The sequence below is a fragment of the Prionailurus bengalensis genome, chromosome B3 (assembly GCF_016509475.1).
Source record: "Prionailurus bengalensis isolate Pbe53 chromosome B3, Fcat_Pben_1.1_paternal_pri, whole genome shotgun sequence".
Taxonomy (NCBI): domain Eukaryota; kingdom Metazoa; phylum Chordata; class Mammalia; order Carnivora; family Felidae; genus Prionailurus; species Prionailurus bengalensis.
In genome coordinates, this window is record NC_057355.1 from 147,435,156 (window position 1) to 147,450,638 (window position 15,483).

The 15,483-nt window shown below is 67.5% G+C and overlaps 2 protein-coding genes across 4 annotated transcripts; both read left to right on the forward strand.

Annotated features, from left to right (window-relative positions):
- Window positions 1–420: 420 nt before the first annotated feature.
- CRIP2 (cysteine rich protein 2) lies at window positions 421–5,587 on the forward strand. Of its 2 annotated transcripts, none has more exons than XM_043557135.1 (8): window positions 421–546; window positions 3,341–3,435; window positions 3,526–3,583; window positions 3,921–4,061; window positions 4,141–4,209; window positions 4,291–4,385; window positions 4,894–4,951; window positions 5,031–5,587. In XM_043557135.1, exons 1-8 carry the CDS (start codon window positions 504–506, stop codon window positions 5,096–5,098), a joined length of 627 nt encoding a protein of 208 aa, XP_043413070.1. In that variant the 5' UTR covers window positions 421–503; the 3' UTR covers window positions 5,099–5,587. The 2 variants fall into 2 exon arrangements, with proteins under 2 accessions (XP_043413070.1, XP_043413069.1); XM_043557134.1 differs by lacking the exon at window positions 421–546 and adding an exon at window positions 668–1,163.
- A 7,169-nt stretch (window positions 5,588–12,756) lies between these two features.
- Window positions 12,757–14,414, forward strand: CRIP1 (cysteine rich protein 1). 2 transcript variants are annotated; one of them, XM_043557138.1, is made up of 5 exons: window positions 12,757–12,882; window positions 13,783–13,877; window positions 13,952–14,009; window positions 14,120–14,166; window positions 14,287–14,414. In XM_043557138.1, the coding sequence occupies exons 1-4, from the start codon at window positions 12,843–12,845 to the stop codon at window positions 14,158–14,160; spliced, it is 234 nt and encodes a 77-aa protein (XP_043413073.1). In that variant the 5' UTR covers window positions 12,757–12,842; the 3' UTR covers window positions 14,161–14,166; window positions 14,287–14,414. The 2 variants fall into 2 exon arrangements, with proteins under 2 accessions (XP_043413073.1, XP_043413072.1); XM_043557137.1 differs by having other exon boundaries at window positions 14,120–14,414.
- Window positions 14,415–15,483: the final 1,069 nt, after the last annotated feature.

The following is a 15,483-nucleotide window of genomic DNA, read 5'->3' on the forward strand; positions in this document are numbered from 1 at the left end:
GGGGAGCCGGCTCCGATCCCGCCGCGCGGCCATCGCTATAGAAACCGAGCAACAAAGGGACTCGGGGCGGGGGGCGCGCGGCGGGGTGGGTGGGGTCCTCCGGGGGCGGGACGGGGGGGGGGAGCACCCGGCGCCGAGGGCCGCCATCCGTCTGCGTGTCCAGGGGCCGGCCTTCCGGGCCGAGGCCCTAAACAGCCAGGAATGCCCCCGAGCCGAGGGGGCTACGGACCCCCGCCCGCCCCGCCCCTGCCCCGGCGTTGCCATGGACACGAGCGAGGCACCGGCGTCGGGGCGCCGGGCGGGTCTGGCCGCCCTCGCGGCCCCGGCAGGTGCGCCCCCGCCCCCGCGGCGCCCCCCGCCGGACCCGGGGAGCGGGCTCCCGAGGCCCCGCCCCGGCCGCGGAGCCAATGGGTGCGCGGGCAGCCGGCGGGCGGGGCGGGGCGGCGGCGCGGTGGCGGCGGCGCGGAGAGGGCGCGGGCTGAGGGCCGACGGGCGCACCGACCATGGCCTCCAAGTGTCCCAAGTGCGACAAGACGGTGTACTTCGGTGAGTGCTGGGCCGGACCAGCGCCCGCCGCACTTCGCGGTCAGCCCCGGGCTGCGCGCCCCGCCTCGGGATGCGCGGCCCCGGGATGCGCGGCCCCGAGGCCGGCTAGGCGCGCTGCCCACGCGGGTGCGGCCGGAGGGTGGAGCTGGACGAGGTGGGGGCAGCCACGCCCGAACCCCGCAGCGGCCGGTGGGCCCCGCGGGAGTGCGTGATCCTCCCAGGATGAGGCCGGGCTGTGGGGGGACGTTCGGGGTTCGCGGGCGCCGAGCGGGGCGGGGTCGGGGTCGGCGGGGCGCACGCTCTGGGAGCCTCCCGTGCGCTCCTGCCTTTCACGGCCCTTCCCGTGGACACGTGGCTGGCCCCCAGCAGTGACCACCCCCCAACCTCCACCTCGACCTCTGACCACAGCGGGCCCGGGTCAGATATGGGCTCTGTCTGGACTCGGTCCACGCGGGGGCGACCTTGGCCTCCCAACTCCTGCGTGTCCCAACGTGCTCCCTCCCTTGGCGCGAGTTCCCTCAGGACTTTGCTGCGCGTGAAGTGGGATGACAAACGGGTCCCCACAAGCACGAGAGGACACTGGAGCCCAGGTGGCCAAGTGCCCCTGCCTCCTCAAGGTCAGAAGAGCCCTAGACGACGGGAGGGTGTGGCGGGTCTCCGCCAGGATGGCCCCCCAGGGTATGCGGCAGCCCCTGGCGCTCACCCACTCTCTGGCGATCACACCCGCCTGTCTGGCTTACTCAGCCACTCTCTCTTCTCTTGGCTGATCCTGTCCCGACTTTGCCAGGGTGGCAAAGTCCCTGCCCCCGGATCCTTCCGCTAACACCCTCCTGGAGCCACAGACAGGGGGCCCTTCCCTGGTCATTGTGGGGACAGTGGTCGGGGTCTGGAATGTGGACGGGCCAAGGTGAAGGAAGCCACTTGGCTTCCCCGCTGAGGGAGGTGGATGGTTGTTTGCTCTTCCCAGAGGGGAGGGACCGGATTTGGCCTGGAGTGCTTCTGGCCTGGCTGGGAGCCCAGGGGCTTCCGGCCGACTCCCCAGTAGCTGGCCCAGTCCTCCGTCCCCATCCCAGAGGGGGCTCATCCCCGTAAGGCTCACGGTGGGGGACAGCCCTGGGGTCCTCCTGCCAGGCCCGCTGCCCACTACTTGGCCCCGACCAGGCCAGCTCAGGGCTCTCCAGGGCTGGGGCAGACAGTTCTGTGGATGGCCGCGAAAGCGTCTCTGCCTGCCTGCCTGGGCGGCCACTGGCTCCCAGCAGAAAACAAAGGCTGCTCAGACCCGCCTGGCTTCTGTCCTGGGCGGGAGGCGCTGGTGGAAGGAGGGGGGCCTTTGGCCTGGGATCCTGCCCATCCCCCAGTCAGGCGCCCCACCCCACCCCTGCCCCAGCAGCCCACACCCTTAAGCAGAGTGAGACCTGGGCCACGACACCCCAGAGTGGCCTCAGAATGCTTTGCCTTTGTGTCCTTAACGATGGTGCTGCCCGTGGGGAGCCCGGTCCCTTCCATGCCAAGAGACCCGATCAATTCTGTCTTCCCAACGGGGTTGGCAGTATGTGGCCATCTCCCCGCCCAGTGGGGTCTGAGGGTCATTCCCCTGCCCCCGCATAGCCATATGCTAGTGCTGGCCTGTGCGGCGTGGCTTTGGCAGCCCTGAGTGCAGCTGCCACGGCCGCTGCTGGCCAGCAGGAGGACTGGGAGACGGTGCCGGGCTGGCGTGGCACCCGACTGCCCCAGCATGGACACGGGAGGGGTGGCTGGCCAGCCTGTCCCAGCATCCTCGGGTAGAGTGGCCGTCGGGATCCAAGCCCCAGCTGCCTCCAGGAAGGGGTGGGTGTGGGCGGCGGTCCAGCAGGTCCTGCCAGGGCTACGGGGAGCCAGCACCCAGGGCCCCAAACCTGGGCCACCAGCAGCAGCACCCATGGGCCTCTGGGTGTGGGGAGTGACCCGGCCGGGCCCTCTCTCTCTTCACTCTGCCAGGGCCCTGGGGGAGGCCTGGCCTGCACAGCAACCTCGCTGCGAGGGGGCCAAAAGATCCGTTGGTCCTGGGGCTCGGCCAGCGTGGCAGAGGCCCGGTCCGCCTGACCTCCGCCCCACCCTCCCCACCACCCCCCCCTCACCGCCTGCCCTCCATGCTTCTGCTCAGACCCCTTCCCTTCCCTTCCCTTCCCTTCCCTTCGGAATTCCGGCTTGGCTCCAGCCTTTCTTCCTGCCCTCTCCTCCACCACCCTTTTCCTGCTGCGCTCTCCTGGGGAGGCCCCCCACACTTCCGGCCTTTAGGAGGTGGCCCAGTGGGCAGGGGGTGGGGTGGGGGTGACTGGGCCCTTAGCAACTGGTCTCTGACCTTGAGTGTGGAAGCAGCAGCTGGAGGCAGTGCCTTATCATGGGGAAACCAAATATAGACAGGTAGGCATTCTGTCCCATGGGGTGCAGGGGGCGCGGCACAGCCATGGAGGGTCCACAGCCATGGAGGGTCCGGAGGCTGGGGTTGGCCCCTCCGCAGGGGGCTCTGCCCACCCCTTCAGGGCCCAATTGGGAGCGTTCAGGAGTCTGTGAGGGATGGAAAGGCATATGAGTGTGAGGCCAGCGTCTGAGGGAGGGGCAGGTGCGTCGTTGAGAGGGTTCCCAGGGGTGTGAGGGTGACCGAGAGGGACCCAGCAGGGGCTCTGAGGGGCAGAAGGTGGTTCCGGCGTGTGGTGGGGGCTCGGAGGTTCCTTGTGGGGCTGGAGGGAGGGCTGAGGAGTCTGCCCACGCCAGGGCCCTGGCCGCTGGCGCTGACCTCCCGTCCTGCCCCCAGCTGAGAAGGTGAGCTCTCTGGGCAAGGACTGGCACAAGTTCTGTCTCAAGTGTGAGCGCTGCAGCAAGACACTGACCCCCGGGGGCCACGCTGAGGTGAGCCCCCTTCCCCGGGGCCGGGCGGGGGTGGGAGGCAAGCCTGGGCCGTGGGCGGGTGCCAGCCCTCACCCACACCCCTCTGCCTAGCACGACGGGAGGCCGTTCTGCCACAAGCCCTGCTATGCCACGCTGTTCGGACCCAAAGGTGAGCTTGGGTCCCCGCCCCCAGCCTGGGAGCCGTTCTGGCCCCGGAAGGGGCGGCACAGACTTGGGCCCGGAAGACACCAGCAGCCCCGGGGTCCCCTGGCCCCCTTCTCCCCTTGCCCATTCTGGGCCCTCCCCGGACAGTCTCTTCCATCCTGGTGATTCTAGCGTCCCCCATGCCCCTCCCAGAAGTCTGCCCCAGCCGGCTGGCACCCTCTGGTGGTGGTGGGGGGGGGGGGTCCCGACCCCACAGAGTGGGCTGTGGAGAGAAGTGCAGTGGGGTGTGGGGGCTGGGGGTGGGCGAGGCCACTCGCCCTACAGTGTCTGCCACTCCGCAGGGGTGAATATCGGAGGGGCCGGCTCCTACATCTACGAGAAACCCTCTGCCGAGGGCCCCCAGGTCACCGGCCCCATCGAGGTGCCCGTGGTCCGGGCTGAGGAGCGCAAGGCCAGCGGCCCCCCGAGGGGGCCCAGCAAAGGTGGGCTGGGCTCCGTGTCCGGGCGGAGGGGTGTCCCAGCGGCCAGGCCGTGCCCTGCCCTGACTCCTCCTTCCCTCAGCCTCCAGCGTCACCACGTTCACGGGGGAGCCCAACGTGTGTCCTCGCTGCAACAAGAGGGTCTACTTTGGTGAGTGAGAGCGCCGGCAGCAGCCTCTGGGGGGGTGCCCGAGGAGGGCCCCTCAGCATCACCGTCTGTCTCCCCTCCCAGCCGAGAAGGTGACCTCTCTGGGCAAGGACTGGCACCGCCCGTGCCTGCGCTGTGAGCGCTGTGGGAAGACGCTAACTCCAGGCGGGCACGCGGAGGTGAGGGGGTAGGGCCTGCGGAGGTGGGGGGCGGGTTTGCGGAGGTGGGGGCGGGTTTGCGGAGGTGGGGGCGGGCCTGCCGAGGTGGGGGGGCAGGCCTGCGGAGGTGGGGGGGGCGGGTTTGCGGAGAAGAGGGGGTGAGCCTGCAGTGGTGGGGGGTGGGCCTGCGGAGGGTGGGGGGGCGTGTTTGCGGAGGGTGGGGGGGCGTGTTTGCGGAGGTGGGCGGCACATGGAGGTGACGCCCGGGGTGGCCTGGGGGTGGGGTTGGGGGTGAGCCAGCGGTGGGTGCTATCCCCCGGTGGCCAGAGTGGAGGCCTACGGGTGCACGGATGCTCCCAGGCATCCTCCCGGCCATCCCCCCATCCATCAGGTGAGTGGAACCTGGCATGGCTTTGGGGTCCTTGAAGGCTGTAAGGGAGGGCGGGGGTGTGTGGACAACCAGGAAGCCAGGTGAGGGTGTGGGGAGAGGAAGGCAGAAATCTCAGCTCTGTGCCTGTTCCGCCCCCAGCACGATGGCCAGCCCTATTGCCACAAGCCCTGCTACGGAATACTCTTTGGACCGAAAGGTGAGTGCCGCCAGGAGGCCTGGGATCCTGGTGCCCTCCTCCCCACTCCTCCCTACCGCCTTTGTGCCCTTTTCTGCAGGAGTGAATACCGGAGCGGTGGGCAGCTACATCTATGACAGAGACCCAGAGGGCAAAGCTCAGCCCTAGGGATGCAGCCCGTCCAAGGAGCCGGGGCCTTCTCCTCTGCCGGCCCTGCTCCAGAGCCTACTGCTTGGCCCTAGGGGGGAGAGCGGCCAGCCGTCCGGTCCTCCCCCTGCACGTCCAGGGCCCTGGTGTTGTGCGGGAGGAGGCCCGCCTGCCTATCCCCGTTTCTCTCCCCTGCCCGTGGTCCCCTTTTGCGTCCACGTGGTCCCACATGGCCCCGCGTGTCTCCTGGCCCTCCGTGGGTCTGTCTGAGGTGGGCGTCCCGCTCTCCCCCTCCTACTGCCCCAGGCCTGCCTCACAGTGTTATTTCTGCTCCCCTCGCCGGTGACGCTGCCCCGCTCTTCACGGTGTTCCCAGGGCGGACCCAGGGCGTCCCTGCCAGGAGCCCTCTGCCCATCGCCCCCACCGCCTTGCAGTGCCTGCCTGACACCCTCACGCGGCTCACATGTAACTGCTGAGATTGCCGTCAATAAAGGTTTGAGGGTTGGGGGACCCGCCGTGCCTCTGGTTGGGGGATGGACGTACGTCGGGACTGTAATCCCTTGTCCCTTCCACAGACGGTCCCCACACCCGCGGGCTGGCTTCTGGTGGGAGTGGGGTCCTAGTCCCAAGGCTGGTAGAGGTGGGTGGGGAGGCAGGCAGCTCCATTGTGGGCCGTGGTGCCAGCACCGAGGTGGAAAAGGCAGCTGAGACAGGGACCGGAGCAGGTGGAGGTGGGAGCATGGGAAGCATCCTGGGTTTGGGGTCCTGGTCCCCAGAAATGTCAGCAGTGGGCACTAGAGCCAGGAGATGCCTCCATCCATCAGGGCGGGGTCTGCCTTGGGACAGAGAGCCAAGGGCATGGCACATGGGGGAAAGGGGGCAGGTGACGGGAGGACGGTCCTCTCTAGGAGTGCAGGAGCTGGGGAGTAGGCAGAGGCAAGGTGGGCCTTCAGGACCCAGCCTGGAAGTGTGGTGGCTTGGATGGGGAAGGGTGTGGTCAGCATCAGTGGGGGCCAAGGGACAGAACGGGGGCAGTCTGAAGGCCAGGGCTTGAGGGCTTGAGTCCCCCTGTTTGAGTGCTCCTTCCCAGCCGGTGTCCCTGTGTCCGGGTTTGCAGTGTTAGTGGAGTCACCCCTGGCCTCCCCAGGCAGCCCAGTCTCTGCCCTTTGAACCTGTCAGGAGCCCTCCCTCCTGTCTTCCTTTTTCCGCCGCTTCTGGACAGCCCAGCAGAGGGCGCACCTTCTGTTCCACTCCAGGCTCCGGCGGAACCCAGGCCGATCTACCCTGACCTGCCCCTAGCACCGCAGCCCCAGAAGCTCTGACCTCCTCAAAGCCGGGGCATCTGGGCCCATGTGCCCTGCACCCCAGGACCAGCTTCTCTGTGCCTCAACCCTTGGCACAGGGCCCCTCCCGGGCTCTCCCTCCAGTCCAACAGCTCAGACACAGCTGAGCCTGCGTGCATGCCATAGCCATTGTCCTTGGAGCGGCCATGCGTGTCCCTGGGGGTGGATCGGCCGGCTCGGGTGTCCAGCAATGCCAGGCCGTCCCATCGAACTGTGGGCAGCAGTGTCTCCTCTCACCTGGCTACCCCTGGAATGCAGCCAGAGTGTGCAGGGCAGGTGGCCTGGGGGGGGGGGAGGGGCCGCTGGAGCAGGCACCCCAGGGGCAGCCGGTGTCCCCCCCCGCCCCTCCAGGGCAGAGCAAGTACCACCGGGGCACTGGTGCAAGCTGGGCGGAAGGCCCCTACCTGCCCCAGGCTGTGGCTCCATGGTTGGGGGGACCTTTGGGGGAGAATCCATGGTTGGGGGGACCTTTGGGGGGAGAATCCAGACTTTCTGAGCAGCACACGCCTGCCCTGGCTGCGGTGTCGGATGGGAAATTCCTGCCCTCTGCCGGGCGGGGAGCTGCTAAGGGCGCAACTTGGGCCCTCCCTCGGGAGCCTCCAGTGGAAACTATGTGGGGAGGAGAGGGGGTGGGCGGCGCGCCCTTTCCCCAAACCCGGGGCGGAGGGGGCTCTGGGTGGGTGAAAGCCCGCCTGGCAGCACGGGGGCGAGGGTGCCGGGACCGCCTCGGGGAAGGTCGGCTCCGGCCCGCCTTGGGACGCAGCGGCCCCCAGCTCCCAGGGCCGGCCGGGAAAGCGCGTCTCATTTCCTGCGGGCGGAGCAGGACTCGCCGCCTTGTTTGTTTCCAAGGGGTTGCCATGGAAACCGGGCGGTGCCGCTACCACTGGTCTCCGCGCGCGTCGCTAGGCGCGTCGTTGTGACAACGGTGTGACGGCGGTGCGCCCGCGCGGCCGCGGCCTTCTCGTTGGCACCGGCACCAGGAAGCCCCCCAGCAAGTCAGGTGCTTCCTCCGTCGCCCACAGCCCCGGACGCTCCCGCAAGATGCGGGAGAGGCGGCAATGGGCCTGTGTGCCGGCGTGGGCCGCCTTCTCCACTTCCCCTTGCCTGACCTCCACCGCCGCCCCTCCCTCCATTCGGTGCCGGCCAGGGAGGCGGCCCTGAGATGCCATCTAACAGCCTCCTTCCCCGTCCAGAGCCCAGGGCTGCGCATGGCGCGGGGGCCTCCTTCACCATCCTCCTCCCCAGCTGCACCCCACCTCCTACCAGTCCAGTCTCCCCCGGCTTGGGAAGGCTAGGCCCCTGCGAGGTCGCATGCCTTCCATCCCCGACGTGGGCCAGTGTGGCCCTGGCTGCTGTCACCAGGCAGGCATCCCGGGGTGGGGCCGGGGGCGGGGGGCTGCTCTGCCTGCACCTCCCTCTGTCCCCACTTCGCTGAGGTCCAGACCCTAGGTTCCCATGTCCTGGATGCCCAGCACCTCTCCCTCCAGGCCCTGCCCAGCTTCCCCCCTGGGTCAGTGACCCCAGCATCAGCCCTAGGCAGCCCTTCCCCTGCTAGAGGCTCCCTGAGAGCCCCACCCAGCCCAGGCCAGCCTCCCTGAATTTCTTAGGACTGGCGGAGGGGGAACTGACTCCCTCCCATCCCTGGGTCCAAGCAGCAGCTCGCTGACCACCAGCTGTGGCTCCAGGGGCTGAGTGTCAAGAAATCAGCAAGGGCGATGACCCTGGCTCTGGGCTGCTGGGGGGCTGGGCCAGGTGAAGACTGGCGGGGGACCAGGGCAGCCAGGTGTGGACAGCACATTTTCCCAGGGCTTGGCTGCCCTCTGGCAGTGGGGAGGAGGGGCTCGGCCGGCTGCCGGACCTGAGAGGCTGGAATTTGAGGCGGTTCTGCATGGTCTTTGGCTCCCGGACATAGATTCTTGGAACAAGGCTCAGCCTTCGGGGGAAGGGAGGGTCACCCCATCTGTCCAGACTGTCGACTCCAGGTAGGGCTGACTGAGGGAGCTCAAGGCCACGTGTGCCCCCCATCCTCTCTGCATGCCGCCTCTGCTTCCAGGAGAGGAGGACAGGAGCTGCCCTCTCACCTGGTCTGGGGGGTCCTGGGTGGACAGGAGCCAAGTCCTGGGAAAGTGCAGTGTCTGATCCCTTCCCTTGCCTCAGGGCAAGGAAGGTCCCTTGAAGGCCCAGCAGGCCCACGCTGGGGCAGAACCTCAGAGCAGAGTGGGGGGTCCCGGGGGACAAGCTGCTGAAAATAGGCCCTGGGAACGTCTGAGTGTGACTCAGCTGAGCCTGGGGGAGGGGGGAGACCCTGGAGAGGGAGCCAGCAGTTGCCCTGGGGCATTTGGCCCTTCAGCCCTAGGAGGGGACATCCTTGTCCATATTGAGGACGGGGCCTGGAGGCCAGGGCACGGGGTGGGGGCTTCAAGGATGGTGGGGGGAGGCCAGAGCAAGTGCCACAGAAAACAGCGGGAGAGAGTGCAGGGGTGCTGTCCAGCTTGAGGGGCAGAGCTTTCCCAGTGGGTGAGGGTGGCTGGCCCCAGGCAGGGACTCCTCAGTGGTCACTGGCTCTCAGGTGCCTGGAGCCCAGCACTGCTGTGGAGGTACCTCGGGGCCCTCTTGGGAATCGTCCTGCAGGGCATCGTCCCTCCTGGTTCCCATCTGGGTCCCCAGCCAAGCTTGGGTGGTGCATGAACAGCCAAGGGCATGGGGGTGTGCAGACAGAAGGGTGAACATGGCCTCAGCCGATGCACCCAGAACCCCACAGCCACCTCCCACAGGTCTTTGGGCCCCGGGGTGCCCTCATGCTGTCCCTGTGCCAGGCAGGATGTTGTGGGCACAGAGGCAGCCTGGGGCAAGTGGCTGGGTTGCTCCGTGTTCCTGTCCTGGCCGCTTTGTCCCTCACGCTCCGGACACAGCCCCTGTGCCTGCTGGTAGCGCTGGGGGGCAAAGTGGGGGAAGGCTACAGCTTGGGGTGTATTAGGGGGCTTCCTGTGTCCTCCATTTGTTTGGGCAACAAATGCAAACAGCACCCCCAAAACAGTGGGGCAAGGGGTAGGCGGCCGGGCAAGGCAGATTTGGGTCTGGAACTGGCCCCTGGGCCGGGTCAGTGCCCCTCGCCCACAGGTGCCCCCTGAGCCAGGTGAGCTGATGGAAGGTAGGACGTCTTGCACCTGGTGGGGCCCAGGTCTCCGGCAAAGCTGTCAGGGCCCTGACCGGTACCCAGCCGAGCCTCAGACGGAGGCGGGCTTGGATACAGACTCTGGGGGGAGGCACGATCTCCTCCAGGAGGTGGGGGCTGCAGCTGGTGCGGGGCTCCCATCCCCTCAGGTGGGCAAGATGGGTAGGGAGCCCAAGGGAATTGGAGGAGCATTGCCAGCCTGTGGCTGAAGATTTGAGAGGGTTCCAGCGAACGAGTGTGTGTGTGTGTGTGTGTGTGTGTGTGTGTGTCTGATGTCTGGAAAAACTGCTGTGTACCAGTTAGAGGGCGAGGCACATGGCCCTTGGCTACTTTTGGCATTCCCCCCCCCCCCGCCCCCACCCCCGCAGCCCTGTGACCATGGCAACAGGAAATAACAGCAGAGAAAGCTGGCCGGAACCTCACCACCCCAGGGATGGTACTCTCTCATGCTCCCCCATGGTGGGAGGGGCTGGAGTCACAGCGTGTGGGTGGGGGGCATCCCAGGGGCAGGGTGGGTGGACAGGTGGGCAGAGCTGGCTCCTGGCCCCACCTGCCTGGAGCCTTAAGGTGGTGCTGTAGGCCGGACAGAAACCTGGGGAGGCCGCTGGGGTACCCGGACAAATGCACTCACACAGTGATGCCCGTGGGCACCAGGACAGAGGTGGGTGCTTCCGGGCTCCCTGTGGGGCTCACTGCACCCCTCTAGCACATCACCCTGGTAGGGGTGGAGGCAGCCCTGACCTGGAGCCCCAGGCCTTCACCCAGCACTTGCCGCACATCCACGCAGGGCAGTCTTCTCAGGAAGCTGCTGGTGCTACGAGAAACATGTGTGTGACCGGAGCCCCATGACCCACTGTGACAGCCCCCCCCCCCCCAACCAGTGGGCCTCGGGCCCTTCCCGCAGCCCCTGCCTCTCTGGGCCTCTCTGGCCTGTCTACATTTCTGTCCCCTGCTGTGTGTGTTTCTGTGCGCCCATCCCCCCCACCCTTGCTCTTCCCCGGCCCGGCCTCTTTCCAGATCCCGGAGCCAGGAGATGAGGGAAGTCAGGATCCACCCTAGTGACCCTATCTGTCTGCAGCAGCATCGGGCACAGGCCAGGGAGACACCAAAGGATGGGATGGGGGGGTGGAGGAGGTCGGGCTGGTGGCCTTACCTCCGGAAACCGTGCCCAAGTGCCCCAGCGCTGGGCAGGGAGGGCCACGGGCCCGGACGTGACCGTGAGTGTGGAGGCTTCAAGGCTGGAGCAGGCCAGCGTCGATGGGTGGGAGTCCAGGGCTCCGGTGGCCTGTGGTGCGCACCCCCACTCCTGGGGGCAGTGGACAGCCAGCCGCTGAGCGTTTAGCGATGTGGTTGGTGCAAGCCTTGCAGACCCCAGGGCTCGCAGAGTCCCAGCCAGGGGCAGAACTGTGGTCTCAGAAAGGGGGTCTCAGGGAGGAGGGGGTGACGCAGGGAAGCATGAGGGGCAGGACGTGAGGGTGTGGGAGCTAGTGTGCCCTACTCGCCGAGGGCTCACTCTGGAGGTGGTCTCTGTGGCCCTGCATCCCTGGCCGCTGCCACCCTTACCCCAAGCCAGGCCTCTTTTGGGGGGCAGAGGGCGGGCCCTGTGGGGGTGCGTGTGGGGGCAGCCATGGTTTCCCTCCCCCCTCCCAGTGCCAGGCCAGAGGCCTATGGTGGGGAGGTGGGCTTCAGGGAGGGTGAGGTTGGAGTCGCTGGGTGCCTGTGGGGAGGCCAGAAGCCCCTGGGTCCTGTCAGAGGATGGTCTCCAGCACCTTCCAAGAAGATGGGGCCTGGATAGGCCCAGGGTGGTTTGGTGTTGAGAGATGGGTGTGTCAGCAGATGAGGAGGAGGGTGGGAGCCTAAGGGAGGGACATGGGCAACCCGGAGAAAGGGAGGAAGGGTGGGGCACTGGGGGGCCAGAGCGGGGGTGAGGGGCTGGGGCGCTGGGGGTCCTGAGGTCTGGGACGTTGGGGCCAAGCGGGGGAGGGGGCTGCGGCGCTGGGGGGCCAAGGGGCTGGGGCCTCGACAGGGGGCTGGAGCTTAGCTGAGGAGCCAAGAAACTGGGTGTGGTCAGGGGAGGATCCGTTGAGCAGGCAGAGGGGACAGCCCCCCCCCCCCCCCCCCAGCAGAGAGGACTGTGGCCAGGGTGCCAGTGGCCAGGAGGGAATGGCCTAGCGGGCAGGGACTTCCTAAGGGGACATGGAGGCCGGGACCCCAGCCAGGCTGAAGCCTAGGTCTGGGCTGAAAGGCGGCTGGGAGACCCCGCCAGCCCCCTGGACACTTCCCACTCCCAGGGTGGGTGGAGTAGGCCGGTCTCCACCTGGCACCGGCCCGCACTTGTCCTGGGCGTCGGACTTGAGCCACTCCCGTCGTGCGCTCTCGTGCTCTTCCCGCAGAGATAAGGAGCCCTTCGCGCAGAGATGCCCTGTGCGTGGCCGCGCCCACCCCCGCGCTCACACTGGTCACTGTTACCGCGGAGGGGAGGGAGGGGACGTCCCGTCTCGAAGTCCCCTCTTCCAAATTTCCCGGGCTGCTGTCCAATGGACTTCCCAGGCAGCGGCGGGGGTGGAGGGCTCGCAGAGGCCGGGATGTCCCTTGGGGGTGGGGGGCTGGGGAGGGGTGGGCGTCCGAGCTCCGCGTGTGATGAAGGCCGGAGGGGAGATTCACGGGGGGAGGGGCTACAAGGCTGAGACGTCGCTGGTCCCCAGCCCTCTGTCTGGGAGAGGGTCGGGTCAAAGTGTGGGGAGAAGGAAGTTCGCACACGCTGGTTTGCATCTATTTGCATTTTATCGGTGACTCCCTGGATCCCAGCTATCTGGGGCTCGGAGGTCTGGTGTCGGAGGACTGGGGGCTGGGGCGCTGGGGGGCCGGGGCTTCCTGGCCCTGGGGAGCCCCTTCCCCAGATCCCGGACCCTGGGCAAGGGGCGGGGCAGTAGCCCCCGGAGGAGCCCCGCCCCTTCAGCGCATCCCCAGGGATCTCGTGCGCTCCTTGAACCGCTCCCTACCCCGTCGTCGGTTAGGCCCGATGCTGCCTGAAGGCGGGGGTGGACCAGATGACCCTTCTTGGCTGGTTGGCCTGGAATCCAAGTCCGTGGGTCCAAATCCTGGACTCAGGGGGCGGGGCTCGAGGGGCGGGTCCCAAAGGGGCGGGGTCTTGGGGTCCCTGAAAGGCGCACACCCCGCGGGACCCACCCAGTCCGGCTCTCCTGTCTGCTCCTGACCGGTCGTTCACGCCTGACCCCTTGCCGCCATGCCCAAGTGCCCCAAGTGCGACAAGGAAGTGTACTTTGGTGAGCGCACCCCTCCCGCCCCCCGCCCCCCTCCCCGGCCCACTCCCGGCCGGGACCGCGGTGCACCCAGGGACTACGAACAGGGCTTCTCCGGAGGGCTGGGCGCGCTGGGGACCCTGGGGCAGCGTGCCGGGAGCCGACACTTCAGCCCTGCCGGCGACGGCTTGGGTATGCGGATCAGGACCCCTGTGTGGGGTGGCCCGAGGTCTCTGCTGATTCGACGTCTCTGGCCCGCTCTCTCTCCTTCGGTCCCGCTGGGTCTCCCCGATTCTGGGTTCCCCCTTCTCTGGGTCTCCCTGACTCTGGGACTCCCCGTCGCTGGATCTCCCCAACTGTCCCGTTCCCCCTCGGCGCGCCCTGGGCGGGGACCGCGCGGCCAAGGAAGAAACGCTGCGCTCTGGCCGCCCCTCCCATAGCTAAGTAGAAACAGACGCGGAAACCGGCGCCCGGGGCGCGATCCCGGGCGCGCTCACACCCCGGGTGCCGCCTCCCTGCCCCGCGCCCCGGGGCCCACCCAGGAGAGAGGCGGGAGGAAGTGGGAAGGGTCTCCCCCGCCTACGCCCCGGAGAAGGGCGCCTGCAGGCCCCATCTCCGACCACCCCCGCAGGTCACCCAGGCCCCCCACCCTGGCCCTCGAGGCCTCTTCCTGCAGCTCCACGCAGCGCCCCCTGCCGTTTGTTTGGCTGGACACGCCTAGGGGACTGGGGGTGCCCCTCCCCACCCACGGGCACGGAGGCCAGCTGAGACCCTGGGTGGGCCACCAGGCGGGCGTGGGTGAGACCATGTGTGGAAGGAGCTGGAGAAGGCTGTTACTTTAGGCTGTTATGTTAGCAGACGGGTGTGCCCTGTGGCCCCAGAGCAATATCTTACAGTAGGGGAGGGGTGTATGTACCTCTGCAGCTGAGCGGGTGACCTCTCTGGGGAAGGACTGGCACCGGCCTTGCCTGAAGTGTGAGAAATGCGGAAAGACGCTGACATCAGGGGGCCACGCTGAGGTAGGTGGGGCCCGGAGGGCAGTGGCGGGCGCAGGGTGAGGGGTGACAGCCCCTCATGGCCCTTGTCTCTGCAGCATGAAGGCAAGCCCTACTGCAACCACCCCTGCTACGCCGCCATGTTCGGGCCCAAAGGTACGCTTCCTGCTTCCTACGCATGACCCCTGAGCTGCCTTCCTCCTCCCCCCAGCCTCCCCAGCACCTCCCCCCCTAACCTGGTAACCTGCCTACTCTTTTCTCTGCAGGCTTTGGGCGGGGTGGCGCTGAGAGTCACACTTTCAAATAAACCCAGGTACACCCCCATCCCCCAGCGCAGACCCTCAGGCCTTCAGGATGGTCCCTGCACTCCCGGGTGAGGCCTGACTGCTCACTGGACCTGCACTCACTTCTGTCCTCTGACCTCTCTGCGCAGGTCGTGGAAACGCTGTCCCTGGTTGTCCACCGGGCCACTGCCCTTCCAGGCTGATTCCAGGCCTTATCCCCAGGCACCCGGGCTCCCCTGTAGTCTCCCTGGCCCTCAATAAAGCTGAGCACTCAGAAGCCCTGCCTCTGTGTGTGTGTGTGTGTGTGTGTGTGTGTGTGTGTGTGTATACATGCCCGCTGAGTGCACTGACAGGGTGACAGGGGGATGGTTCAAGGGAGCCGCCACTGGGGGTTCTGACTCCTGGCCCTGCCAGGAGCCCTGCTCTTCCTGCTGTGCTGTTCCCCGGGGCTGCCACAAGGCTGAAGCTTCCTCTGCAAGGCAGGCGGCTGGCCACCCTGGAAGGCCCTGTGGTGGCTCAGCTCCCCAGCTCCCAGGCCCCCTAATGCCCCCTCGGTTCAGGGATGGGGCTAAGGGTGGGTCAACAGGTCAGCGGGAACATGAGGCCTGGTAGTCGGTTGATGGTGGCCACAGGGTGAATCAGCTGTGCTCAAGCTGGTTCCGTTTTTTGAGAAGCTTTCGGGGCCTTGTGGTGGGGAGTCCTCGCCTGCTCTCTCCACTTCCTGCCCACCCTTGTCTCCGTTCCCCACCTGCCTTGGTGGACCAGGCCAGCCCCGTTCCTGCAGGGGCATCTGCCTGGACAGCACCGCCCCTCTTTTTGTACACCCTCCCTCCAGAGTAGCAAGTAGCCAGCGGCCAAGTGGGGAATTTGAGGACTAGCTGGGCAGTGGATAGTTGGGGGCTTTCTGGAAATGCCCATGTCAGTTCTGGCAGCAGCTGCAGACTGGACCACACTCATTACCCCCACTGGCCATTCAGTCTCCAGTCCTGGCAGAGGGCCACCGCTCCCAGGCCTTGGCCCTACCCAGGCCTTGCAGGGCTGAGCTGGACGGGTTGTTGGGGGCGTCAAGGGCTGCGTGTAGGGTGTGTGTGTGTGTGTGTGGGGGGTTGTTGGGTGGCTCACAGAGCTCCAAAGGGTGGGAGCCATAGTGCACCTGGTGGGGAGGGGGTGGGAGAGAACAGATGGTGCTAAGGTGAGGCGGGGTTTCTCAGCACCGTGGAAGGGCGGGACCTGCCACCCGCGGGGGCCTGCGGGGCTGAATCTGAGATTCAGCAGTGTCTTGCGCCACAGTGAGGAGTGGGGGTACCCCGGAAAATCTGGGCCAAGTGCTGGGGGCGGGGGCAGCG

Coding starts and splice junctions, on each gene's coding strand:
- CRIP2 (XM_043557134.1), top strand. CDS start 971: ATGGGCTCTGTCTGGACTCGGTCCACGCGGGGGCGACCTTGGCCTCCC. Junction 1,164..3,340: donor AGTGCCCCTGCCTCCTCAAG/GTCAGAAGAGCC, acceptor TCCTGCCCCCAG/CTGAGAAGGTGAGCTCTCTG. Junction 3,584..3,920: donor CACGCTGTTCGGACCCAAAG/GTGAGCTTGGGT, acceptor GCCACTCCGCAG/GGGTGAATATCGGAGGGGCC.
- CRIP1 (XM_043557137.1), top strand. CDS start 12,843: ATGCCCAAGTGCCCCAAGTGCGACAAGGAAGTGTACTTTG. Junction 13,878..13,951: donor CATCAGGGGGCCACGCTGAG/GTAGGTGGGGCC, acceptor TTGTCTCTGCAG/CATGAAGGCAAGCCCTACTG. Junction 14,010..14,119: donor CGCCATGTTCGGGCCCAAAG/GTACGCTTCCTG, acceptor TTTTCTCTGCAG/GCTTTGGGCGGGGTGGCGCT.